A 27232-nucleotide genomic window follows, 5' to 3' on the forward strand; every position below is an offset into this window, starting at 1 on the left:
CATGACCCGGCCGCACTGCAGACGTCTCCCGGGTGCCTGCCACTGACCAGTCTACAGAAGCTTCTTTGAGGGCCTCCCAGGCAGGCCCCCAGGACCCCCTCTGCGGGGCTGCTGGCCGGGGTTGTTTTTGGCAGCTCAGGTTCTGGAAGTGTGTGGGAGGAGATGGCCCGGTGGGGCGGAGACGCTGCCAGGCCCCATGGCCTGCACACAGGTGGCCGGTGTCAGGCGGGCAGTGGTGTCTGCAGACCTCGCTGCCCAGACCTGGGCAGGGCCGCCCATCACAAGTGGGTCTTTGTAGGCCCGGGTTACGAAACCAGCCAAATATTTTCCCTGTCGCTTTATGAGGTGCTAGCTCTGCCCGTTCGAGCTGGGAAAAATTAAGTGTCACATAATTTGCTCCGTTAGAGCTGAGGAGGTTTGAAGCTAAGAGAACAACTCTGTGCCCCTCGAAAGGCTTGTCAGCCGAGGGAAGGGGTGGGCCCAGGTCCCAGAGGGGATGTGGGCACCCTCCAGCCAGGGGCAGGTTTTGCAGATGGAGAGAAGGCGGCCCTGAGCCTGGAAAGTCAGCCTGTGAGAAGGTGTCAGGTAAGGAGACCCAGTACCCTGAGAAGCTTCCTCAGCACCATTCTGTCTGGGACCCGCTAGCCCCTGTTCACAGGGAGGCCGGGCAGCTCTTGGAGAGGGGTGAGTGGAAATCCTCCCGCAGAGCTCCCTCACAGGCAGAGAGGATTCCAGAAGGGTTCCAGAGCCGACTGCAAGCTGGGGTCGGGATGCTGTATCCTGAGGTTGAAAAGCATCAGTCTCATGCAGTGAGTGAGTGGTCAGCCATGGACACGCTGTGATTTCTGGCCTCCCAGTGGGTTCCACATCCGATACAAAGCCCTGTGGTTTCACTGGGAGCCTGCTTCCCTTCTACGTCTAGTAATAAGCGTCGTTTGCTGGCTGCGTGCTGTCCTATGCCAAGTGCTCCATGAGGTTCTGCCTTCATTCCTTCTGCTGAGGTTACTGATCTCCTCTGTGTGTGCGAGACCCCAGGGATGCAGCAATGAAAGTCTCCTTCTTAATGGCCCGGATAGAGTGCAGTGAACCCATTGTCACAGATGGGTGAGTTGAGCTCATGGAGAAGTGACTTGCCAAAAATGTCCGGCTAATACGTGGCCAGCTGCGTTTCAAAGCCAGGCCCGTCTGGCTTCAAAGCCTGGCTTCTTCCCACTCCCTCATTGACGGGGTTACAAAGAGGCAGGTGATTATAGAGACAATGTATGTAACCCCGATGATAATTCTTGGCTTCGTCTTCAAAGTTATATTCAAATTAACCGTAGTTTTATACGCTAATTATCTTTTGAGATGAATAAAGATACTTTGTCTTAAAAGCAAATCCATGACGGCCCCTTCCTCCCTTCCACACGGCATGCGGTGACTCCTCATCGCCACCTGGTGGCAGCACTTCTGCACAGCAGGGGAGAGAGGTTTAAGAGAAGAGCACTGACTTATCTAGACAACCGCAGTGGGCTGGTGGAGGGCACCCCATGTTGGAAGTGGGAGTCCAGGGACTCTAGTCTGTGCTCTGCCCAGCCCGGCCACGTTGGCGTCGAGGCAGCCAGTTCAGCTCCCTGGGCAGCAGACCCTGAGTGTGCGGTGCCTGCATGGCCTGATACCCCTGGAGACCCCTCTCACTTGGACGGTCCCTGACTCTTTGTTGTCCCTCTTATGTTGCATTGACTTTGAGGGCAAAACGTGCAGGTGGATTTTGCGGCACCAGTGGGAGAAGTGGTCTTGGGCAAGGAGGGCTCTCCAGAGTCCCCAGGCCACTCCGCGGAGGGGGCGTCTCCTCCTCCAGGTGTGCGGCTCTGCCCACCGTGGCTTCTCACCTCTCTGGGAGCCTGTCTGACTCAAGCCTCTTTAGGCCCCTTCTCAGTCCCTGCCTTTCTTCACTGGACCAGAGATCCTCTTCCAAACATGGGTGTCTCCATCAGGAACCACCTCTGATCACAGTTGGGGAACTTGAGTCCAGGGTCTGGAGAAGGCCCAGCACCGCGGTGGGGGGGGGGGGGGCGCTAGGGGTGGTATTTGTTGTATTCTCTTATAAGGAACAGGAAACCTGACTGAAACCACCTGCAATTAACACAGGGAGTGTGTGCGCTTTCATCACTGACAGTCCCGGGCAACTCTGCCTTCGGCCTCGCCTGTGTCCAGGGTTCAGACCATTGCCGGGTCTGGGTTCTCTCTGTCCATTTCTCAGCTCTTCCTCCTCCGTGCCTTCTAGTGCCTCAGGGGTGTCTCATGGGCTTTGGGTCCCCATACTTGACCCACATGAAAGACACCATCTAAGTAAAGATACTGATTCTGCTCTGATCTCTAGATCTCACCTCCCACAGAGCACGACCCCGAAGCCCCTCCTACACACACTTTCTGGAGGCCCCATGGTTGGGCTCATCTTCCTTCTCAAGTCCCCATGACTGCAGGGAGCCCCGGGGACCACCTGTTCCCTCCTCACCCAGCAGGAGCCAGCATGCTTGTACCTGCCTTGCTTAGCACAAGGCCTGGGATGCAATTCGATTGGCTCTGCGTGGTCACATGCCCACCTCTGAACCACTCACTGTGGCCACTGAATTGGCATGTGCTGCTGGGCTCAGCCCCCACCATGGCCTCCACTCCTGGAGCTGGGAGCAAACACCCCCTCCAAGGGATTGCAAAGATGTTTTACTAAAAGAGGAGGGCAAGGATGCTGCGGGCAAAACCATCAGAATCCATTCATAGCTAACATAAGAGCAGTAGAATGAAAGTCTATAGATGATTGATCTTTCGGATAAATCAGGGTGATGATCAAGGCCATCCTGATAGCACCACTTCCTTCTGTCTGGAAAGTGTCCTTCGCTCGCGGCTGTGTCCTGTCCTCCCCACACTGCCATCCACAGGGACAATCCGGGTGAAGACACATTTCAGTGGTGACTTCAATTCAGAGACCCGGAAGAAGGGAGGTATTTCCGTAGGTTTCTGGGTTTACCCGGGGGCGAGTGTCTTGCCTGTGAATATCATCCTGTCACTAAGGGGGACAATCCCCTCCTCTGGGCTCTGACGTTCACTCGGAGATCTCGTTTATTTAGAGTGGGCTTCTCTCACTGTTCGGCCCTGCTTGGGCTGATGTTTAAAATTCCCAGTAGAGTGTCCAAGTAGGCAGGGCCTTAGAGACCCTGGTCCAAGCCCCTCATGCTGTGGATGGGGACCACTGAGGGTCAGGGTCTTGTCAAGGCCACCCAGCCAGTTAAATTGCAGAGCCAAGACCCTCTGCTTGGCAGCCCCTTTCCATAGGTGCCTCACTACCGTGGGATCCCCGAGTGGGCAGGCAGGAAGGCAGCCCAGGTGAAGGCCCAGGGGACGCCTTTGCTGTGAATGATCCACAAAATCAATTATTCGTGGTCCGACAGAGTGGTGGGGTGGGCCCCTCACCCTGCATTGCTGGGTGCATCTTCTGCGATTACTTCTTGCTGCAGGGCATCCCTTCCTAATTGTGTTTTGCTCAGGCTAATGTCAAAAATTAACTTTCCCAGTACATTCAAATGAGGCCAAGGGAGGAAACGTTGTGAGAGCAGAGACTTGATTTTCCGCAGATAAACCACAAGCAGGTTATCTGGAATGGATGCTCTGTGTGTGTGATCCCTCAGAGATGCAGAGCGTTGTACAGGACAGACCTCTGTGCTCCAGCCTGGCATACACCCTAGGGTCACACCTGGGCCCTGCCTCCAAGAGCTCCTGGGTTACTGGGGCAGCCACACAAATAATGATAGTTCCGTGAGATACGCATTAATAAAGCGCTCTAGGAAGTGCGGGAGGAGTGCGGTGGAGAGAGTAACAGGTGTTTGCGGGCAGCTGTGGCATCGAGGAAGTGCTCACAGAGGAGGGACATTGGAGTGGAGATTTAAAGATGTTCCGAGATGGGAAAGGCTAATCAAGGCATTTCAGGGGTGGGTACAGCATGTGCAAAGGCACAGAGACTGTCAGATGCATAGCCGAGTTCAGGAGACTGCAAGAAGTTCAAGGAGCACACGAGGCAGAGAGTAGTCAGCCAAGAGACCGGTTCATGGAGGGAGACCCCAGTGGTCTAGTCGGTCATTTAGTCATTCATTAAAACCTGGGCCTTTTGAAGCCCAGCACTTGTTTTTAAATTTAGATTTTATTTATATGAAATACATTCATAAGGTTTAGTTAAAACATGACAGTGATGAGTCTCCTGCCCACCCCTGTTCCCAGCCACCCTCCCAGAGGCACCCGATGCTGTCAGATGAGGGCGTTACCCGCACGCCCTGATGTGCACCTTGCTCTCTTCACCTCCCATACCCGGAGGTGATGAGGTGACTCAGTGCGCGGAGGGCTTCTTCATTCCTCCTGACAGTGGGCGGAGTTAGTTGTTGAGCCCCAGCGGTGTGTCCACACCTCAGAGACTTTCTCATTTCGCCCCTTGTTTACAGTGGGAGAGACTGAAGGGCCAGGAAGGTGGGGAGCCCACCAAGGTCACCCAGCTGCTCTGTGACTGAGCCAGGGCTCAAACCCGAGTCTTTCACCTTTCGTACCTACCTAGGCCAGCCCAGCCACTTCCTTGCCTCGATGGTCTTCATTTGTCAGACCATCAGTTGGAAAAAGTGATGGGTGAGGCTGCAGTTTTTGGTAGCCGTTTCGGCCAGTAGGCTGATGCTGATGTATCCAGCAGCCTCTTGACGTGTGATTCCAGACTCCCATGGTAACCTTTAGCCTGGTCCCTCCCTTCCCCCTTCCTCTCTCCTCCTCATTCCCCTTCTCAGCTTTCTGGTCCCCACCTTTGCCTCGCATCCCTGGGTCAAGTCTCCGCCCCCCGTCCCTGTCCCAGCAGCTAGTCACTATGACAACGAGGGCCTTCCATCAAAAAGGTGCCTTCCAGGTATTTTATTCTGAGCCCCAATTAAGGCAGGCAGGCTGCAGGCTGGGAGCGGAGCCGAGAACTGTGTTTTATGGCCTGTGAGAGAGTCCAGGTGCTATTTATAGCTCCTTAATCGGTGTTGCTAAATGGGGTCTTAATGCAAGTCCCACGGCAACTGCACATTTCCATCACGGAGCATCTCCTCCTGGCGGCCGCCCTCCCTCCGTCGGCCGAGCAGCCTCTGCCTGGCAGCCCCTCCCGGGGGAGTGGTGCCTCCTCTGCGCTCCGCAGCTGCCAGCAGGCTGCCTGGCACTCCTGACCTCCGCCTGACACCAGCCGGCCCTTTGCAGTTCCACCTTTGGGGATGTTTGGTCCACAGCTGTCACTTCCATCAGGAACCTGGAGTCCTCAAGCGGCCGTTTGTCTCAGAGCTGGGATTCTGTCCCCAGTCTCCCACCACCTCTCCCCAGCCTCTCCATCAAAGCCAGAGAGGGATGAGGGACACATATGGCTGAGTACGTACGTAAACATCCACAGGAGCCGTCCACGAGTACCTCATGGGGTAACAAATCCGTCTCGCTCATTCACACAGAGCATGTTAACTGTTCCCCCATTTCTACCAGCTGGGGAATTCAGCCTGAGCATGGGAGAGGGAATGACCAGTGTCCACTGCCAGGCGCTGTCGTGGAGCTTCATGGGTTCCACCTCATTCAGTCTTCACACAGCTCGTTTCATAGAGAAGGAGCTCAGGATAGGCCAGATCTTGCTGAGGTAACAGACAAGCCCCAAATTGCACTGACTTCCAACAACCAAGGTTGGTTCTTGCCCTTGCTGTATGCCCATCGCTGGTCAGCTGCGGGCTCCATTCCGGAAGGTGTGCGTCCTCACTTCAGGTGCAGGGCAGGCGCAGCCCCGGATGGTCACTAAGGGAAAAGAGAAGGCAGCTGTGCACAGACTGGCCCCTCAGGCTTCTGGTTGGAAGGGACCCAGAGCACTCCTCTGACACTTCATTAGCCAAAGCCAGCTTATGCCTGCACCTAACTTCAAGTAATGGGGAAGGGTAAGCTGCTCCCATGCCGCGTGGGTGAGAGCTGGAATATTTGAGAAGAGTCCTAATGACCTCTGCAGAAGCCAGGGGTCCCAAGGGTGAAGCGATTTGTCCAGATCCCACAGCTTCTAAGTGGCAGAGATTTGAACGCTCAGCTCTTTCCGCCAGAAATCTGTTCTTTCCCCATGTAGCAAAGTATTACAGATGCGGGCTCTCAAGTCAGACTCCTGGCTTGCAGCCTGTCTCCAGTCTTCACCAGCTATGTTACGCTAGTGAGGCAAGTTGCTTAACCTCTCAGAGCCTCACTTCTCTGTAAAATGAAGATACCAGGGCAGGACTCTGTCCTGAAAACCAGAACTTTATTCCTCAGTTTGGGGCAAACTCATTTGGCAGCCAGACTCGACCTGAAGCGATGTGAGACTAGTATATTCGTTCCTTATTTCACTTCTTGTGAATATTCGTAGGTTTCGCTGTAGAAATATTAATGTGTTTGATTGCAGGCGCTGCCCCAGACCGATGGGATGTTATGCAATACATGGTGTATGGAATCTAATTACTGAGCTTTGGAACTCTCTAAATTCTGGAACAGTCTGGCCCCAGGGTTTTGGATAAGGACCTCGGATCTGTAGCTCCTCCCTCATGAGGTTTTGAGGATTAAGGGAGGTGATGTGTCAAAAATTCTGAGCCCGGGGCCCAGCACATAGCAAGTGCTCCATAATTGGTCTGTATTCTGGGCCCCTGGGTTGGACTGATGGGGCAGGAAAGTGGCACTAGCTTCTGAGAGAGGCCACAGAGCTGACCCCAAAGCAAGAAGGAAGTCGGCATGCTCCAGTGTGCACATGGGTGATGTCAGCAGGTCTCTCTGATCCTGGGTATGCCCTCCTCTTGAAGAGAGCTTCGTCAGGGCCTCATAAGTCCTTGAGTGTGCTTTTGGAATGGTTCCCTCTAACAGTAAACAGGATGTTTGTGAAGATCCTCAGACAAGGCAGCGTGGTCTATACATATAAGGTATTGTTCTCACATATTAAATTTACATTCAAAAGTGTTCCCTTTCCAGCCATTGGGCCAGAGTCTGAGGTTTTGTCTTATCATTCGCTTCTCAGAATCGTGGAGTTGGCAAGGGGGTTCCAAAACCCTGTTCCTCTGAAGTCCTCAAGGCCCCACCCTGAGGTTGGGAACTGAGACCCCATCCTCCGACCAGCTTCCCTTCTGTCTGCTAAATAGACGGGGTTCTACATAAAATTTCACTTGGCAGAAGGGTTCAGCTGCCTTAGCAAGGAGACCTGCCCTTTCCCGTCGTCCAGGCCGAGAACTGCAGCCCAGAGAGGCGCAGTGTGTGGCCCTTGGGACCAGGGTGAAGACTGCCAGGGCTGGGATCCCAGGCCACTGGCTGTGTGACCTGGGGCAGGTTATGACCTCACTGTGACTCAGTTTCCTCCTCTGTAGAGGAAGATAATTGATGGTTGTTGTGAGGATTAAATAAGTTAATTTATGAAAGTTCTTGAAACAGTGCCTGGTGTGTGAAACATACTGGAAATGCTGGCTGTTAGTAATATTATATATAGTACATTATAAGTATTGTACATTATAATATATACATCATATAGATATATAATGTTATCGGTATAGCAGTGAGTTTGTGGCAGAGCCAGGAGCTGTGTCTTCCGTCTCTCACTCCAGGAATCCTGTCCAACTGAATTCACATATTTGAAAATAACAAGTGTTGGTGAGGATATGGAGAAATTGCTGGTGGGAATGTACAATCACGCAGCCGCTGTGGAAAACAGTTGGGTGGTTCCTCAAAACGTTGAACATAGAATAGACGTTGACCCAGCAATTCCACTTCCAGGTATCTACCCAGGAAAAATGAAAACGGGTATTCGAACAAATATGCATACTCGGATATGCACGGCAGCGCTATTCACAATAGCCAAAACATGGGAATGCCCCAGAATGTCCATCAGTGGATGGATGGATGGATAAACAAAATGTGATATATCCATGCAATGGAATATTATTTAGCCATAAAAAGGAGTGAAGTTCTGATACATGCCACCTCGTAGATGAACCTCGAAGATGTGCCACGTGAAGGAAGTCAGATACAAAGGGTCCCATCTTGTATGATTCCATTTGTATGGAACATTCAGAATAGATCAGTGCATAGAGAGAGAAAGCAGATTAATGGTTGCCAGAGGCTGGAGGACGGGGGAGTAACTGCGCATGGGCACAGGGTTTCCTTTGGGGGTGATGAAAACAGTTTGGAACTTGATAGAGCTGATGGTTGTGCAACACTGTGAATGTACAAAATGCCTCTGAATTATATACTTTAAAACAGTTAGTTTTATGTCATGTAAACTTCACCTCAATTAAAAAATAAAATTCAGTGCAAGGAAGTTGTCACCAGACCTCAGTCAACAGGGTAGTTGTATTCGTGCAGAAAATATCCAAGGGGTGTTGAGCACGGCCCTGGTGGAGCACCCTTCCTCCTCCCCTGCCCCCCAGGAGGCTGTGCGCTTCTCACACTGAGGGTGTCTCGCTCAGTTCTGCCTCCCCAGTAGTTGGCCTGGCACATTGAGGACACAGCGGATCCTCAAGAAGCGTGGGACTCCTGGGCTAATTGACAGAAACACAGCGAATGCACACAGGCTGTGTCCTCCCCACGCCGGCTCTGCAGTGTTGGGCCAGCAGCTTAGCCCCCGGGCTTGCTTCCCTCACGGCAGGATGATGTGTCTAAACCCCATGTGGCCGAGCAGGGCTTGGCAGAGGGCAGCTGCTGCTTGCCTTAGGTTATTATTATCATCATCATTGTTATGATTTAAATTGGTAAATAAGTCTTTTTTCCCCAGCTTTATTGAGCTATTAATGACCTATAACCTTGTGTAAGTTTAAGGTGTACAGCGTGTTGATTTGATACACTTATTTATGGCAACATGATTACCACTGCATGTCACCATCATGTCACGTAATTACTGTGTCTTATTTGTGATGGGGACATTTAAGATCGACTCTGTTAGCAAATTGCAAGTATATGATACCGTATTTTATTAGGTTATTATTGTTATCCAATGTCAAGGGGATTCTCAATCTGCGTTCCTCTAGGAAACTGGTTTTGCCACAACCTGAACTAAATTATTTTTCTGTGTTTTCCCAACTCACACACACAAAAATATTAATTTTGTCTATTATTTTCCTCTACTAATATGTTTTTGACCATAAACCTCTACCACCTGCTACTACTCCTTGTCTGAAGTAAAATAAGAAATGAGAAGGTGTGTGATTTTATGGAAGAATAGATATTACAAGCATTTACACCAAATACATCAGTGTTCTGGGCGTTGAGAAGTAGCTTATGAGGGACACAGACTCTGGAGCGACCTCTCTGTCACTCACTTCTGGGTGACCTTGGAAATCATGAGACCTCTCTGTGTCTCAGTGTCCTCATCTCTACATTGGGGTCGTAGGGTGCCGTGAGGACTGAAGGAGTTACCGAAGGGCACGTGCTTGACACAGCACCTGGCAGGGGGCGCACTCCTGTTAGCCCTTATTATTGGTGGGGTAGTGGCGGTGTTATTACGACTATTGCTCTCTGGCGTGCCCTCCAGCGCCCTGACTCCCCGGCATTCTAACCCCTGCACATTCAACCGGGGGACTGTACATTTTACCAACCTGGTGGCCACACAAGGAAAACTGGGCGGGCAGAGGGAGTGGGTGTGTTTGGTGTCCAGATGAGTGACATCTTCCCAACTGGGACACTCAGAATCCAGCAAAATCCGCACTGAGAGACCACAGAGAGAGAAAATAGGGTTTGCGTGAAGTTCTGGTTTTTGACACGTAGTTTTGGATATTAGAGCTAGAGTCATCCACAGCGTGGAAGGACGGTGAGCAGATTCTTGGATCTGATCAACTTTGTACTTCTGTGGTTGGATCAGACCTTCTGGCAGTTTCCGAGGGACGGGCTGCCCCTGGGTGGGGTGGCAGGTACCAGCTTCTGAAAAGGGTGGTGGATAAGCTTCACTGCACAGTAGGGATGACACTGTCAGCCCAGGGCTGTGTCTGGATCTAGAAGTATTTTGCTTGGCCATACTAAATTAAAATAACACAGAAATGTCACATAAAAATCTGGATTCCCCACCCCCTTTTTTTTTTTTTTTTGAAAGAGCAGGAAATCTGGTAACACCAGGCCACATTCCTGCTTAGAGCCAAGGCTGGAGCTCAGTCACGGCCCCCTCGTGTGTGTCTCAGTGTCCATGGGTGCCTGCTCTCCCCGGACCCACTGCTTCCATCTGTTCCTCGTAGTCACTGAGGTTCCCTGCCTGGCCCCCAGGCATGGGGGTTTGCAGCCTCTGGTCTAAAATCCAAACATACTTGTGATCCTAGAATTGGTTTTCATTCATGCACTGGTCGTTAACTTTTTCAGAAGTTACCTAAAACAAGAATCATTTGCCTTGAAACTAGAAGTGGAAGTAGGGCAGCAGTTTCCGTATTTGCTGGCTATTATTCTGTCTCACGGCTCTTTACACACTGGAAATATTTATTTGCAGGCCTCGTCATTTACCACTTCTTAGTAGACGGTCTACCCCTTCCAGAGCCATCCCGTAAATATGGGGTTCCTCTGGAGCCTAATTGGATGCTTTGACTAAAGGAGGGGGGAGCTTGGGTGAGAAAACTAGGCAGACTCCATCCAAGAATTCGTTTTACTCATCAGTTTTGCTTAATTTAAGAAAAACAAGCTTCCACTGTCCTCCTCTGGGCCGGTTTCTGAGCTCACACTTGGAAAGGTCAGGTAAACACGATAAATCCGTTAGAAGGCCTTTGTAGTCAACCCCTGTGGCTTGTGCTGTTTAGCAAGAGGCTAAAGTGATGACATTTCCCAAGTGGAAGGAAGTTGGCCTGACCTTGGCTGTTTGCTAGAAAACAGCAGTCAGCTGTGCCGGTCAGCCCCAGTGGGTGCAAGGAGACAGCCCGGGGCTGCTGCAGGGGGCGTGGGGGTTCTGGAGGTTGGGCCTGGAGGGGAGAAGACCCCCTAATGCAGTTGGCGTTGGCTTCCTTCTTCCCTCCAGAGTCTTCAGGCCAAATCCCAGACCAGGTGGACCGCCATATCACTAACTGTCCCCTACTGGGTAGAGTCCTTCATCTGAGCCACCCCACGCTTACCTGCCTGGGCTCTGTCGGGTGAGGGGCCCACCTCCATCCATTCAGGGATCTCTAATGCACAGGGAACAAGCCAGCGCCACCACCCAGAGCAGGGCTGGGGTCAGGGGCGTGGGGGCACTGAGACTGAGTGACAGAGTCAGTAGGGCTGGGGATCCTTTGCAGTGAGTGTCACGCCACCTCCCCTGGAGAGTTTGGAAACAGAGTGCATCCCAAACATACTGCCCGAGTTCCCATCCCATTTTCACCACTTAACTGTAGCTTTAAGTGAGTTACTGTGCCTCAGTTTCCTCAGTCTGTAAATGGACATTCATAACAGTAGCTACCTCGTTGGATCATAGGAGAGTAAGTACAGGAAGACCTGTAAGTGATCAGAACGTCTCGTGACATAGGAAGTGCCATGTGAAGCCTTGCTGTGTGTGACTAGTCCCATTAATACTGTTCTTATTGCCCAAAATCCAGTCAAAGAGCCCAGGAAGAACATCAAGGTAGACTTTGAAAATATATCAGCACTCATGGGTTTCCTCATGCTTCTGCTTCTGATGAAAAGATTGGCAGGAACATCCCCCAAATAGAAGAGGCAGATGGATAGACTGGAGTCTGGGGTCCCACAGAGCTGGGTTCGGACCCTGGCTCCCTGACGCTCAAGCTGCTCTGGCCCGTGCAGAACCTGGTTGGAATGACCTGTGGGTATCGTCCTCCACGGGGCCTCCAGTCCTCAGCTCTCCACATCTGCCACCTCTTTCTCTCACCTTGTCCTAAAGGAGTAACTGCTCTGGAACAATAATGGCTGTCATTTGATGATCACCCACATATGCCAGGGCCTGAGCTGGGTACCTTTCTGCAGCCCCTTGATTCATCATCCCTACTCAGCCCTGTGAGGCAGGCACTGTCCCCATTCCACAGAGGAGCGGCCTGCCCTGTAAGACCAGAACTCACTAGCGGCCAGCCTGGTGGCCGAGTGGTTAAGGTCGCACGCTCCACTTTGGCGGCTCAGGGTTCACGGGTTCGGATCCTGGGCGTGGACCTACACACCACTCATCAAGCCATGCTGAGGCAGCGTCCCACATACAAAATAGAGGAAGATTGGCACAGATGTTAGCTCAGGGACACTTCCTCACCAAAAAAATAAAAGGCCAGAACTCACTCTGTGCCTTCTCATTCCAGGCCTGGGCCACCTCTCCTCCTCAGCGATGCCATCCCCCAAGTTCTCACAGGCAAGAGTGACTCCATTATTACTCATTAACTAGAATTTCCCTGTAATTCATCTTCTGGCCAAGCTCTTGTTTGAGGCCAACTTGAAACTTTTCTTGTTCACTTTTGTTCTCTTTCTCTTTTTTATTTTTTAACTGAACCTCTGAAACACAGAATTGGATTAAAGGTAACCCTTAGTTGTAGCACACTGTCATCATTGGTCCCATGCATAGCCCTCTTTCATTCTAATTTGCTTATTCATATGTTTACTCCTGTATAATTTAATGCCATCATGAATCCATCATCCAACCCAAGGACTAGAACGTTGACAGTTGGGTATCTTTGTGCCCCTGCCTTGTCCATCCTTGCCAACCCCCATCCCTCTGCCTTGAGACACCTACGCCTCTGAATTTTGTGTTTATTGTTCTTTATAGATTTTTACATATAGATGTGTGTCGAAACAATGCCTTGTTTAGTTTTAGTTCTCAAACTTTCTAGCTTGTCTGTTCCTGTGTCAATACCACACTGTTCATTGCTATGGCTTTGAGTAAGTAGGCAAGTCCTGCTCCCCCACACTCCGTATTCTTCTTTAGAAGTGGACACACCACAAGGAATGGGGGTCCCACCCTGCGGGTCCCCACCCTGCCTTGGATGGGATGAGCACCAACTGTCTCCGAAGGACCGTGCTTGTTCTGCTCCCCTCCCCGGTCTCCCCATGATGGACGTGGTTCCTTCAGTGTCTGTGGGGGCAGCCAGGTTGCTCCCATGGCTGCAGTGGCAGAGAAAACTCCTAAGGACGTCGGGATGGTCTGTGATGCAGGGTGCATGCCAGCCAGAGGCCTCCCCATCCCCGAGGCTCTCACCGCATGACCAGGGCCCGTCCTGGTCCCAGGCCAGGGTGTCCAGCCATCGTGCAGCTCCGGGGCAGCCTCCAAACTGAAAACAGTCAGATTTTCTGGGAAACTTTTCAGCTGAGTCAGGAGCATCCTCCACTAGACTGAGGAACTGGCACAGGGTGTTATTAATTCTGTCTGCCTGCGGGCACCTTGCCGGGGGTTCTTTAGCTGACTGAGGGCAGTATGAAAGGGCGACTTTTTTTTCATTCCCTGCACCAGAAGAGCCAGAAGAGCCAGAAGAGCGGGGCCGTAGTTTCCTTTACAGAGACGAAGGCTCGTTGCAGCTGCCTCCCCTCTCCTGGACCCCGGTCAGCTCCTTCCCACCAACCGAGCACCCATGGTGTCCAAAGCAGAGCCGTAAGGCATAGGCAGCAAGAACAAAAGCCCGTCCCTGTCTGTGCGAGCCCACAGTCTACAGGGGCGACAACAACGCCAGCCACAGGGAGCGATGCTGGAGCACTTGGCGTCGGCCGGGATTCACCGCAGGCAGGGAGCCGCATTTCCTGAACTGAAAGTTAGACGATGTCTGACGACAATGAGGGGTTATTTCCAACGGGGGTTGTTCCACAGACTCCTCAGTCAGTCACCATAGTGATGAGAGGGGAGGGGATGCTGCGCGTGGGAGGTGTGACCTCTGCTGGATGAGCCTTGGGCGGCTGCCTCTCCTGGAGGAGTCAGGAAGTGAGCAGAGGGCTGGTCATGAAGATGGAGCGCCAGGATGGAACAGAGCTGTTTGGAAGGTGGACATGGAAGGGCCTGGGGTTGGGGGACTTGGAGGGCAGGGGAGGGGGCACAGTGAGCGTGTCTGAAGGTCCAGGCCTGGGAGCCTGGGACATGGCCCCTGGGACAAGGATCCCATGGGAGGCGCACAGCAATGAGGAGGAACGGGAGGTGCTTGGTTTCACTGCAGGGTGTTAGGGCATCTGTGGGGCATCCCCAGGGAGTAGGTCTGTAGACCACGTACCAGAACCACTGGGGATCTCATTAAAATGCTGGTTCTGAGGCAGTCGATCTGGTGGAGCCCAAGATCCTGCATTTCCAGCAGGCTCCCAGGCCAAGCAGAAGCTGCTGGTCCACCGACCACACTTTAGCTCACTAGGGTCCCAGACTGGAGCCGGGGTGGAGGCCGACAACGTCCCTAACTCAGGTAAGAGGAGGCCCTAAGTGCACGTTGAATTGAGGTGTGCAGAGTCATTTTCGTTTCTCCTCCAAAATAAAAGTGTCTCAGCCTTCAGGAATACCAATATTGATGATTTGGGTCAGAATTCAGAGATAGGAAGATGGAAGCGGATCTGGGCCTCTTCAGAAATGTTTTTGCTTGAAGAGCGATGTCCATGACATCAGGTGGTGCACAGGACGTCCACTGAGGGGTTCATCCCCCCGGACACTCCCGGGCGCCCACACGGGCTCTTGGCTGAGATCTGTAGGGTATGCCTCTGTTCCCTGTGAGGTGAGGACACTGACTTTCTTTTTTTAACAGACTAGATTTTCTCCAACAATTGATTAGTGTTTCCTCAAAGTGTCATCTGAGAAAACTATGAACTTTTCCCAATGTTGCGCCAAAGAGATTTCTGTGACTACATCTTGGAGAGAGATGCCTTCAGAGCCAATAAACATTCTTGTCACCCGGCAGTAGAGCTAACTCTTATTCATCCTCTCAGACTCCTCTTAGCTGCAGCCTCCTCCAGGAAGCCGTCCTGGACGCCCCCAGGCTGGGCTGGGAGCCCCTCTTCCTGTCTCTCACAGCTCCGCCTACAATTCCTTCTCTTAAGCACAGACCCCTCTGGCTGCCACCATTTACTGAGGTCGCCCTGTCCTGGCTGTAGCCCCGTGAAGCTCTCAGTGCCCTGCTCCCTGCTCAGGTCCTGCGAAGCAAGTATGTAAGTAGAAGTTTGATGGATACACGCATGTGTGACGAGCACCAGTTGGATAAGACTTTATCCTCAAAGTCTACAAAATGACATTAGAACTCTGGTATCGCTCCGAACTCTTCTTGAGAAGCCTTTAGTTAAAGCAGTGATGTTCTTCATGCCTTGATTTCCCATCTGCAGAATGGGCTGGTGAAGACTTCTTACATTGGTCAGAGAAGTTTCAAGCTGCTGAAAGAGCCTGGCCTTGGCCTTGAGCTAGGGTGAGGGCTGAGCTAGGATCTTCTCCAGGACAGCACCCCCAGCCCCAGCCAGGCTCCCAGGCTGGGCAAGTGGCAGGACAGACCTTCTTCCATCTCCGCGCTCCTTCCCAACCCAGACACAGAGGGTCCTCCCGCCCGCATCTGCCTAGGGGTTGAGAAGACCCTACAGGGGCCGAGGCCACAAGGCCCCCAGGAGGCCTGAGTCCCTGCCACCTGCCTGGAGCCATTCATTCTTCCTCACAGCTGGGAGAGAGCAACAGCTGACCCCAGCTGGCTTCAGCATGGCCGGAGCATGGCTGCAAAGTGAGCGGACAGGAGCTCCAGCCCGCTGAGATCTTGGCTAGCGTGGCACAGGGTGCCCGGGGACGGAAGGCCCTCGGATGAGGGATTCAGGTCACCAGATTGTGTGTTCCTTTGACACTGCTAATGTGAACCTGTGGCTAAAAGGAGCCTCAGTTGGTCAAGTTGAGCGTGGCCTTTGAGCAGCCAGCCCTGCCTAAGAAGTAACAGCAGGCTATAGCCAGTCAGCCCCCTGGGCCTGGCTCAGCACCACTCCCCCAGGAAGCCCACCTGGCCTGTGCCAGCAGCTTGGGAGCCACGGCCCTGGGTCTCCAAGGCTCATCTAACATTTATCTCCCAGCATCACTGGCCTTGCCATTTGCTTTTTCGTGTGCATTTAAGCCTAATTTGATTGGGTCCAGTCGAAGTGCTTCCACTGCCAGGATGACATGTGATTTCTGTTCCACTAAGTGTGTCAGCTGGTGGAAAGGACCCTGAGCCTTCTTGCCAAGTGACTTGTCACACTGATAGAGACTGAGGCCCCAAGGAGGAAGGCGAGGCCACTCTGCCAGCTGGTGGCCGAGGCCGGCCAGAGCCCAGGGCTGCCAGCTGCTCAGCCACTTCCTACTCAGCTGTGTGGCAGGTCAGGAGGGAGGCCCTGAAATGGAACTGAGCAGAGATAGACGAACTCGAGATGCTTCTTGTTCCCAGTCCATTCTCTACTGCTAGCCCTGTGCCCCCTGCTTACCAGCCACCCCATCCTGCCTGCCCCCGTACCCTTTGTCCCTGGGAATAGTGAGGTGTTGAGAGGGCTCTGTGGCCTAGAGGTTTCCACGAGGGGAAATAATGGTCACAGTGGGGCTGGCTGATCCAGTGGTCAGAGTCCGGGGTACAGGAAGGGGCATTTAGGGGTGAGGCTCAGGTCCATGGTGTGGCCCAGTGAGAGGGTAGCTAGGTGGAGGAGAGGGTCCCTGTGGATGAGGCAGTCAAGAACCAGGAACCTGAGGGATGAGGGATGTGCCTGTGCGGGGTTCCATCATCAGGAGTGGGCAGTGAGGGACCTGGGACCCAGGCCAGGGCCCTGACACATGAGGGGCCAGAGGTCAGTAGATGACAGCAGCAAGGACCCGGAGAGGACCAGGCCGAGTGGTGTGAGCCACAGAGGAGCTGGAACTTCTCGCCAGCAGATGGAGGGGCAGAGCTTTGCATGTGGCAAAAGGGAGCAAGGAGCCCTGGCCGCCCCCCTGGCCCTGAGAGCACACAGCCCCAGAGAAGGCTGAGGGGCAGTGGTGTCCTGGAGAGGATGCTCGCTTCCTGTAAGGCGGGGGTAGAAGGAGCTCTCAGAGAAGTCGGGGGTGCAGTTTTCTGTGTGGGGAGCAGCGGTTCCAGAGGGCACAATGGGAGATTTGGGTGGTGGGGAGGCAGGGGGCTGGGGGCAGAGGGAAGGAGGCACAGAGTGGTATGGGGGATGCACTTTAGAGAAACGACATCCCTTGGAGAGAGGCTCTTCCCAGCACCAAGATCTAATGGGTCTTCATATTGTTTATTCTACCTTCCTGCTCCTCTGTGTTCCATTTCCTCCCCTCTTTTCCTGGAAACTCTGCGATCCTGTTTCTTGGATTCCTTTTTCATCTTGCTGGAGCACCTCCTTGAGTAACTTTCAGACTCAGTGGGTAGAGGCTCTTCTTTTAGACACATCGAAAATGTAGCTGCTGTTTGCTCTGCAGCAGAGTGGCTCCCCTCTGCCGGGGAGCACCGCAGAGTCTTGGGGTGAGAATATTTTGCCGGACACACCTTCCTGTCTGGTACTAGGTCAGGGAGCTGGTGGGCCGGCCAGGCCCTTGAGCACTTCATCTAGGTGGAAGTGTCTTCTGGTTCCCACCATCCCCCGTCGCCAGCTTTGCTGTGGAGAAGGGCTCGCTTGTGCTCCATTTGGCCTCTCTGTTGGACCTCGATGCTGACCAGGAGCCCCCCCAAGGCTGCCCGCCCCTTCAGAGAGCAGGCTCAGGTTCAGCTGGGGCAGAGCGGGGAGCACAGCCGCCCCAGAGACCGGGCTTAGAGTTCTGTAGGGGATTACCCCGCTGTTGGCTCCGTGCCTGGTCTGCCCTTCCTTGCTGGAGCTCGCGGCTCCTCTGGGCTCCTTTGCTGAGAGCCAGGTGTCCCCTGGCGCGTGGGGCTGCCGGTTCTCTGCTTGATTCCCCACCCTCCTGTCCACCTGCTTTCCGTCTTCCTGGAATCTCCCCGAATGTCTACACTGCTGACTGCCTTTCCTGCTTTCCAGCACTGGTGTCAGGGCTGTTACACACACACACACACACACACACACACACACACACGTGCACATATCTTCTGTCATTTCAGGGGGATGCTGGGTGGAGGGGTCCAAGCGTGTGGGCGCAGGCTGCCCCTTGAGCACAGCCCCACAATCAGGTGGCATTTTCTAGCCAGAACTCCCTGTTGGGGGTCCTCCCATCAGAGGGTTCCCACATCCTCGCTCGGCAGCGTTGCCTGGGAAGGGCACGCGTTATTTAGGCCGCTTGCTGTGCAGCACTCCTCTGTGCATGGGAAGTGACTTGGGGCACTCTCTAGCCCAGGGAAAATGAGGGCCCCGCTGGGGCTGTGGGGACCTCCTGGGCCGAGGACGCTTGTTGGCACAGAGTTCATCTGAAGGTGCTGCTTGTGTCCCGGGTAGTCAGAACCCTTTTTGCTGGGGAAACAGTGAAAATTGCTAAGGAAAACTCCAGATTCCACATGCTTTCTAAAAGTGAGCTGAGGGCTCTGTCGGCCACGACAGGGCCAGTTGGCACTAGGATGCCGTATTTTAGAAGTGAGCGGGTAATGACACATTTGTCCATTGGTGTAACTACGTGGATTGACACCTGACAGGTGCAGACCCACAGGACAGAGAAGCCAGCTCACTGGGGAGGAGGCCACTCTTGATTTGGGTCCTGAAAGAGGAAGCCGGCTTCTGGCAGGCAGTACAGGGAAGGGTGTTTTAGCTGAAGGAGCAGCATGAGGGGAGGCCCAGAGGCAAGCAGGTAGTCCTCTGAGCCTTCGGACACCACAGTCAGTGGATAGGTGGTTAGCACAGTGTCTGACACACAGCGTGTGTGTGTGCTTGCCTGTGTATGTGTCTTCTCCTTTCTTTTCCTGGAAACAAACAAATGGTGCCCAGGTCTCCTTAAGTTCAGATTTCAGGGCTGTCACTCTAACCTTCCCCATCTGCTCACTATTGTCTGAAACCGTTGCAAAAGAATTTCACCTCTTAACCTGAAAACACTCATCTTTTTTCAAAGTACAAATCAGCAGTGGGGACAGTGGGGACTCATGTCTTGCCATCTCCCCACTGCAGGCAGGGGAGACTTCACGGGGCCTGGGAAGCAGGTCAGACCCCCAATCCCTGGGCCAAGATGTCCGCCGTTTCCATCAGAGACGTAGACCCTACTGACCAGATGAGCTAACTCGCCCATTGAGCTGCCAGCAAAACAGAAGCCCTGGGAAGTTCTGTGGCTGACTTGGGGTCGTGTGGGGGGTGAGTGGTGAATTATGGAAATTCAGGTCACTGGAGAACTTTGGAAATGATTGCCTTGTGATATTTTAGCCCAGAACCAGACATGCAGCCCTGGCTCCAGTAAATCTTCATCAACAGCAGAGCATTCTTGTCAATTAGGATGATGCACTGAGGCATTTTCAGAACCGCAAGTAAATTATCACTATTTTTTTTGAGGAAGATTAGCCCTGAGCTAACATCTGCCAGCAATCCTCCTCTTTTTGCTGAGGAAGACTGGCCCTGAGCTAACATCCGTGCCCATCTTCCTCTACTGTATATGTGAGACGCCTGCCACAGCATGGCTTGACAAGCGGTGCATAGGTCCGCACCAGGGATCTCAACCAGTGAACACCGGGCCACCGAGAAGCGGAACGTGCATTTAACCACTGCACCGCCAGGCCGGCCCCAGATTATCACTGTATTTAAAGGTACCTCTTGGGCTGATGGCCTGAAATAAGACATACTATAGACAGAACACCTTTAAGGCAAGGGGCATGTTGTGTCATATCATCACAACGTGTGGGTGGAGGTGTTGCTGTCCCCGTTTACAGATGAGAAGAAAGTGGCTCCGAGAAGGTGAGCCAGCTGTCTGGCCCACTGGTAGGGGAGCAGGAGCTTGGATCCAAGCCATCCCCTTCCCTGACTTGGCCTGGTTGGTGCAGGCGGGAAGATGCCCAGCTTGTGTTGTATCCACACCCACCACCAGGGTCCGAGGCGCTCCTAACTCAGTCAGTGACCTATTGTGTAAACTTGTTTTTGAAGTATAACATATATGCAGAAAGTGTGCCAACCTCAGTGATTAAGCTTGATGGCTTTTACCAACTGAATGCACTGGTATAGCAGGACTCAGATAAAGGAGCAGAACAACACCCCCCGCCCAGGAGTCCCCCCTGCCCCCCCCAACCACTGCTCCCCCAATGTCCCCGCTGCCCTGACTTTGTCATCCTGCTTTTGAACTCTATACAGATGAAGTCACACAAAATGTACTTTTCTTTCACTCAAAATTATGTTCGAGTGGTTCACCCATCTTTGTGCTGTGATTGTGGTTGCCTCATGCAGGTGGCTGAGCCACTATGTGAAGATGCACAATTACGTGTACAGTCCACTGTTGAGGGACAGTAGAATTGTTTCCAGTTTGGTGCAGTTACAAATGACGCTTCTGTGAGCGCTCGTGTACATGCGTGTACCAGGAATAAAACTGCAGGCCACGGGTTCAGCTTTAGGAGTCGCTCTCAGTTCTCCAGAGTGCCTGTGCCATTTTCCCCGCCCACCCGCAGCATTAGAGAGTTCCCGTTGCTCCACATCCTCACCAGCGCTTGCTGTTGTCTGTTTTCATTTTAGCTGTTCTGGGTGGCATGTGGCACAGTCACACAGTGGTGGTGATCTGCACTTCTCTGATGATTCATGAAGTTGAGCACATTTTTGTATATTTTTTGGCCATTTGGATATTCGCTTTTGCAAACAATGATTCCTTTTTAATTGTATCTTTAGTCGGAAAATATTTCTGAGAATGGCTCCCATGCTGAAAGATTCTGTTTCTCTTCCCACCTGGGGGATCGTTTCTAAGCCTCGATGTTTGGCAGTTCTCAGAAGGGTTCCACAGCCAACGCGAGTGAGAAACAGGAGTCGGAGGGTGGCACAGCCACTGCCCGGCGTCCTCAGGGCTCTGGAAGCTCTTCAGCTGCGACCCCGGCTTTCTCTGCACACTCAGGCTTGCTGCGCAGGCGTCAGTGTGAGGTTCCCTCAGAAATGAGGAAGGATGAGTTATATTCCACATTTAGAGCTGAAGCCATGTTCCAAATTCCATCCCCCCTTTCTCGCTTCCTTTGGAGTCTGGGCTCTGGACTGACTTCAGTGACTGCAGAGTAATGAGGGTGAACAGGGCTCTGCCCTTCCCGTCAGCCCTAACCAGGCGGGGACACACAGGGGACTGAGGTGCTGACAAGCCTCCACACCGTGGGCATTGAGGACGTGGTCTGTGCACAGAGCTTTACAGGGATTGAGAAAGCTCTTAAGCTCTGGCATGGTGATCAGACATGAACAGCTCAAACTCTCCTGATGCGAAATGCAGGCCTCTCTTGCCTCACTCGGAGAAGGAGCTGCCGGCCCCTGGCCCCCAGCTGGAGCTGACCTTGTTACTGGCCCTCCCCAAGCATGTCCTCACAAAGGCCCACCAGACAAATGTCTGGATGGGAGGAGAGCGCTAGAACGGTGCATATGGAGCACCTAGTCTGTGCTGGTCACATGCTAAACGCTTTCCCCCTCCTAACTCATTTAACCCCCACCACAAGCCACTGGTCAGTTAGAACCTGCCCTGTTCTCAGGGGGCTTACAGGAGAGCGGGAAGCTAAGGCAGAAACGCCGCCAGGTAAGAGCAGTTCCTTTCAATAGCTTAAGACAGCTATGGAAGGGGCTGGCCCCACTGCCTAGTGGTTAAGTTCTGCATGCTCCACTTTGGTGGCCCAGGTTTGCAGGTTTGGACCCTGGGCATGGACCTACACTGCCTATCAGCCATGCCATGGTGGCGACCCACATACAAAATAGAGGAAGATTGGCACAGATGTTAGCTCAGGGCTAATCTTCCTCAAGCAAAAAAAGAGGAAGATTGGCAACAGATGTTAGCTTAGGGTGAATCTTCCTCAGCAAAAACAAAGCAAAACAAAACAAAACAAAAAACAGCTATGGAAGACATGCCTGAAGCAGCAAGTTGATCATTTACTTAGCAGACCATTTCTGGGCCATCCCTCTGTGATAGGCCTGGGCTGGGGGCTGGGGGGCCTAAGACAGATGAGTCAGGGCCATGTCCTTTAAGAAGTCCACAGTCCCCTTGTAAGCATTCATTGTTAAATGAATGAAGTTGAAAATCCTCTCCACGTTTGTCTGAGTGGAGGAAGGGAGCACGTCTGGTCAGGGTGGCACTCAGTGAGTGCGCCCAGGGTGCATGGTGCCCCAGGTGCAGCCAATACGCCATGAGTGGGGACCAGCATTTCCTGAGCTCCTGCTGCATACGGTGCCCTGGCTGAGGCCCTGGCACCTGCCATATCCTTTCATCCTCTCTGTGAGCCTGGGAACTAATGCTCCGCTTTACAGATGAGGAAACGAGGGCGCAGAGGTCCCTTCCCAGAGGCACAAACGTGCAATTGGCAGAGCTGGAGCTCACAATCAGGGACTCCAAATTCCTGGAGAGCCTGGGAGGGGCTGTGCAGAGGAGGCAGGGTGACAGGCCCCGAGGACCATGAGAATGGGAATGTGAGGGCCAGCCCTGGCGGCCGAGTGGTTTAGTTCAGCACACTCCACTTCGGTGGTCCAGGTTCGGTTCCTGGACGTGGACTTACACCATTCATCTGTGGCCAACCTGTGGCAGTGACTCACATACAAAAATAATAGGAAGATTGGCAGCAGATGTTAGCTCAGGGCGAATCTTCTTCAGCAAAAAAAATTTTTTAAATAAAAAGAGAATGGGAATGTGGCTGGGGAGGTCTGCACTGGAATGGGTGGGTGTGAGAGCCCAGAGGGCATCTTGGTTGCAGGGCAGCCACTGAGGTGGGTGCAGACCTCCCGGTGGGAGAGGCAGGCGGGGTGAGCTGGGAAGGGGTGGGGGAGCCAGAGTGAGAGCCTGTGGCCTGTGTCACGTTCGGCACTGAGCCTGGGAGATGGGACCCTCTCCTTCACTGCTCACCTTAAAGCAACCCTCTATCAATGCACAGTGCTTCAGGGAGGCAGCATGCAGCTCTAAATGTAGGCTTTGGGGCTGTGTGATTCTGGATAAGCCTCTACCTCTCTGAGCCTCAGTTTCCTTTCCTCCAAAGTAGGCACAGTCACATCTAAATGAGATAAACCTAGCATAGCAAAGAGGACAGAACAGATGCTCAATAATGTGGTTAAGATTTAAGACAGCTTCCAGCTGCCTGGGTTCAACTCCCAACTTTGCCACTTGCCAGCTGTGTGTGTGTCCTTGGGCAAGTGACTTACCCTCTCTGTATTTCCATTTCCTTCTCCTTAAAATGGGGATAATAATAATAGTTCCGACCCCGAGGGGTTGCTGTGGTATGAATTTGATACACACGTGCATGTGAGTTGCAACAAATAAAGAGCTTGGCACAGCACCTGGCCCCTTAATAAGCCTTAGTGACGAGCAGCTACACTTATGCTGCGTTCCTCACGTTGCCTGGTAGGTAAGCAGCAGCTGCTCATTTAACAAGCACTCTTGGTTCTCTTTCTCCCCACTGTGCGGTGGCACAGGCAGCGCTGGTGCTACAGGAACTAGAAGGAGAGCACGGAAACTTTCAGGGGGAGGTCAGCTGCCAGCAAGACGTGGAAGATGGGAGGATTGGTGGGGGGAGGGCACAGGGTTCCCAGAGGCATGATTTGGGGGCATGCAAAGCTGGGAGCGGACCCAGCTGTGGACAGGGCGCAGGACATCTGCGTGCAGGGGTGTCGCTAGGGGAGAGATGGGGACGCCTCGGGGGTATCAAGTGTTTGCCCAGGCATGGTGACCGTGTGACCATGTGACTGGGGTGAGTGATCCGTCTTTCAGGCCTGGAAAAGAGGGGATGCCAGGCCTCGCTGGCCAGCCGAGAGGGTCGTGTGAGGCGCACAGGAGGCTACGCAGGTGCAAGTGTTTGCAACCACTGACGCTCCATGCAGATTAGCCCCTGTGGTCCCGCCTCACGTGAGGGGGAGCTGGGTACGCTCCTGTGCGTGGCTCCCACCGCGCCGGCCGGGCGAGCCCTGCTTCATCCTGACGGCTCTCCTTAGGAACTGCAGCTCTAGTCCGTGACAATCCCTGGGAAGCGCTCCTGCCCAGCTTCCCATCCCCTGGAGAGCATCCCTATCACAACTCGTGTGTTCGGGTCTACCACGTAGGGTTTCATTGTATCTTAGCACATTATGTATACCTGTAAAACATCACTTGTTCAGGTCTCAAAAAAGTGTTAAGATGCAGCTTCAGGCCTCTAGCACGTTCCTGCAGGCTTGGGAAAATAGGCCTGTACAAGCCATACGAGACAACACGTGACCAGCGTCACTTCATTCCCGATCCAGCTGTCTGTCACCATTCCTCTCCTCCAGACCTCCCAGCCTGTCCTGTTTTATGCCTCTGTCTGTTCTCTCTGCCTAGAACACCCTCCCCAACCTCACATCACATTACACTCCTATGCACCCTTCAAAACCCCCATCAGGTATCCTCTCTTTGAAGCTTTCAAACAACTCTTCCATGCAGGAACTCCCCGGTTTCTGTCCCTATGCGGTTAGGAATTAGTGCATATATTACCCTCTATTACAGTTGTCGCCTGTTTAAACTCCCTGACCATGAGCCTTCCTCCACTTCCAGGGCTGCCTCTGGCCTTGGCTTAGATGTCTGTATCTCCAGGGCCAATCAGAGGGCCTGGAAGAGAAGAAGAGCTTAATGAGTATGCCTGGGATAAACCTAGTTAAACTCAATCCTATGTCCAGGGGTTCCATGGTTTATGGATATTAATCCATGGATTTTTCCAGAACTGGGTATTGGGGAAAAGTGCATCTGCTGACCATCAGGAGAGGCTATAGGAGAAGTCCGAGGGTCCGGAGGGGTTTCAGACGCCTCCCCGGACCTAGCCCGTATCAGAGAGGAAGCCCCGCAGGTGCGCCCGCGGTCAGCGGCCCGTTTTGATCACGGCCTGCGGCGAGAAGGGTTTCTTACCCTGAGACCCGCTGACACCTGCATCGCATAGAGCTTTCATGGGACAGTATTTATCCTTGCTATGGCACTGCTCTCCATTTCTCTTTCTTTTCTTTCCTTCTTTTTGTTTTTTGATTGCTGGTCGCCACGCGATGGATTGCTCCCACAATTCTTCAGTCTGATCGGTTTGCATCCCACAGTTTGAAAAACACTGCTGCAGGCTTTCCTCAGCGGGTGTAACCAGAGCAGGCTTCCGGGAGGAGGAGCGGGCCCGGAGGGCGGCGGGCGGCGGCGGCGGGCGGCGCGCGGCCTCTAACCCTGCCCTGTCGTTGCAGCCGAGCCGCTGCCGCTGATGGACCTGTGCCGGAGATGCATCCGCTCGGCGCTCGGCCGCCCGCGCCTCGGCGACATCGGCGCGCTGCCCCTGCCTCAGTCGCTCAAAAACTACCTGCAGTACCAGTGAGCGGGCCGGGCGGCGCTGGCGGCCCCGGGCGCACGCGGCGGCGGGAGGGGCCGCCGGCGCCCGGGACGCGCGGTTCCCCGCTTGGAACACGAAACGGCTGTTGCCAACAGTATTGGCTGCCTTGGGCGCAGCCCGCACGTCGGACACCTCCTGGGAAGCCACGGGGAGCCTGGCGCCTGGCCCGCCGGGGCCACAGCGACACTGCGGCCGCGCCTCGATCGGAGAGCCCGCCTCCTCGCCCCGAGGAAGAATCAGACATGGGGCGGAGCCTCTCCCGGGGACGGGCCCGCTCGGGAGGAGACTGCCTCTGAATAATGAGGGGGAGCGCGCCTGCTGGCCGGGGCTCTGGGCCCACCCCTTGCCAGGGCGGCGGGCTTGTCGGGGCACGTTAGGACTTTGTGCCCCTTCGGAAGACTGTTGCCCGGGGATGCCCAGCTGCAGAGCAGGCAAGTGGCCGAAGCCGAGTGAGAGCCTCCCAGCTCGCCTCTGTGGACGCCGTTTACCTCCCTTCCCCTCCCCCCCGCCCCCCCGGGTTCTCTGGATGCCCCAGGCACCTCTATTCAGGGAAGCTGAGTTTGATTAGTTCACCCAGGGACGGAGTAGATCCTTTATTGTTGTTATTTTCAGCAGCGTTGCATTTTAAAAGAGGAGTGTGGTGAGGGCAGTACTTAGTCCAAAGGTGCTATGAGGAGAACTGGGGGCATTGTGACGCCCAAGCGGGTGATGTCCTGGGGCTGGGGAGCCCTCCGGGGTGCTGACGGTCTCCGGTGACCATCCATTCAGGAGGCAGCCTGGCTGCCGCAAAGCTTTATTTGAGCGAGTTATTTTTTCACTTTAGGAGACTGTGCGAGTTTGTTTCTGTTTCACGTGTGTGTGGTGTGCTGTTTATTTATCAGCTTGGGGCCTTGGGGCAGCCTTGTAACTGCAAGGGCGGATGTGGCAGGTGCCTTCGCTGCCCACTCCGAGCCTGTCCTCTCACGGACGATGCTGCTGCTGCTGCTGCCGCCGCCACCGCTGGGCTTCTCTCTCCTGTTTCCATCGCTCTTTGCCCAGACACATTTTTAACTGGAAATTGTCACAGCAGTGGGATCCCGGAGTCCCAGACGGCACTGCCGTCCCCGACATTAATGTGAATTTGACTGTGAATGAGGAGCGTTTCTAATAAAGTTTGTCGTTCAGTCCTTCAGCTGTGTGTTAAATGCTCTTTGGGGAGGGGCGGGACTGGCTTCTTCCATCCACCTGCCCAGTCCGTCCCCAGACCTCTCCAGGTGCTTCTCGTCTCTTCTATCTTGTCCCCGCTTGAGCCTACACTCTAGTTACTTTACAAAGGCCTGCCCTGGAAGAGCAGATGTGCCCACGTCCTGGGTCCATGCAAGGCCAGCCGTGACGGCAGACAAACAGGTCATTTCCTAACGCCAGAGCCATCGTGTCCACGGGGTAGCTCTGCGGGGGGCACAGGGTCAGGGAAGGTAAACCCTATGGGACAACACTTTCAAAGTGGACCCAAAGGTGGGGCTGGATGTTGCTTTGGAAGGGCACGTTGTCACCAAGGAGCAGTGAAATTGCTGAGTGGCTTAGCCAGGCTCAGAGCTGGAAACTGGTCAGGAGCCAGTTCAGGCTGTGTCTGGGTCAGGACTGCCCACATTCCCTCAGCAACACAGGCCACCAACATGTGCTGTGCCAGCCTCCCAGGGCCCAGAGCTCGGGTAGACGTGTCCCATCCCCAGGGGAGGCCTTTACAGGGCAGCCTAATAAAAAGAGAGGAAGCTCACAAAGGGGCCTGCAGGGAAGGCTTCCTGGAGGAAGAGGTGCTCTCTACACCTGCTTCTTAAGGGAAGACAACCTTTCTGAGGACAGACTGAGGAAGCAGACAGGGGCAGTGTCCCCCCTGCCCTGACCCTGGGGCTGGAGGCTGGTCTCAGCCTCAGGCAGGGTTCTGCCATTTGGCTTCCTGCAGAGGTGCGGCC

The 27232-nt window shown here is 53.7% G+C and overlaps 1 protein-coding gene and 1 long non-coding RNA gene across 3 annotated transcripts in view; one reads left to right on the forward strand and one right to left on the reverse strand.

The window, feature by feature from the left end:
- SPSB4 (splA/ryanodine receptor domain and SOCS box containing 4) overlaps window positions 1–26451 on the forward strand; it is a 75268-nt gene extending 48817 nt beyond the window's left edge. The window contains exons 3-4 of one of the 2 annotated variants that reach the window (XR_011496612.1): window positions 25138–25711; window positions 26162–26451. Coding sequence is in view for 1 of the 2 variants with exons in the window: in XM_014852010.3 (XP_014707496.2) it covers window positions 25138–25265 (128 nt within the window). In the remaining variant the exon portion in view is untranslated. Of the gene's footprint in view, window positions 1–25137 lie in introns of both variants that reach the window. The other variant, XM_014852010.3, reaches the window with a different exon arrangement.
- On the reverse strand, window positions 13996–25144 carry LOC139041444 (uncharacterized). Its single transcript, XR_011496613.1, has 3 exons — window positions 24824–25144; window positions 22823–24529; window positions 13996–20885 (listed from the first exon to the last, which is right to left on the reverse strand). It is a non-coding gene; the product is annotated as an uncharacterized lncRNA (long non-coding RNA).
- Window positions 26452–27232: the final 781 nt, after the last annotated feature.

This window comes from Equus asinus, chromosome 21, assembly GCF_041296235.1.
Source record: "Equus asinus isolate D_3611 breed Donkey chromosome 21, EquAss-T2T_v2, whole genome shotgun sequence".
In the NCBI taxonomy this organism is placed as follows: Eukaryota; Metazoa; Chordata; class Mammalia; order Perissodactyla; family Equidae; genus Equus; species Equus asinus.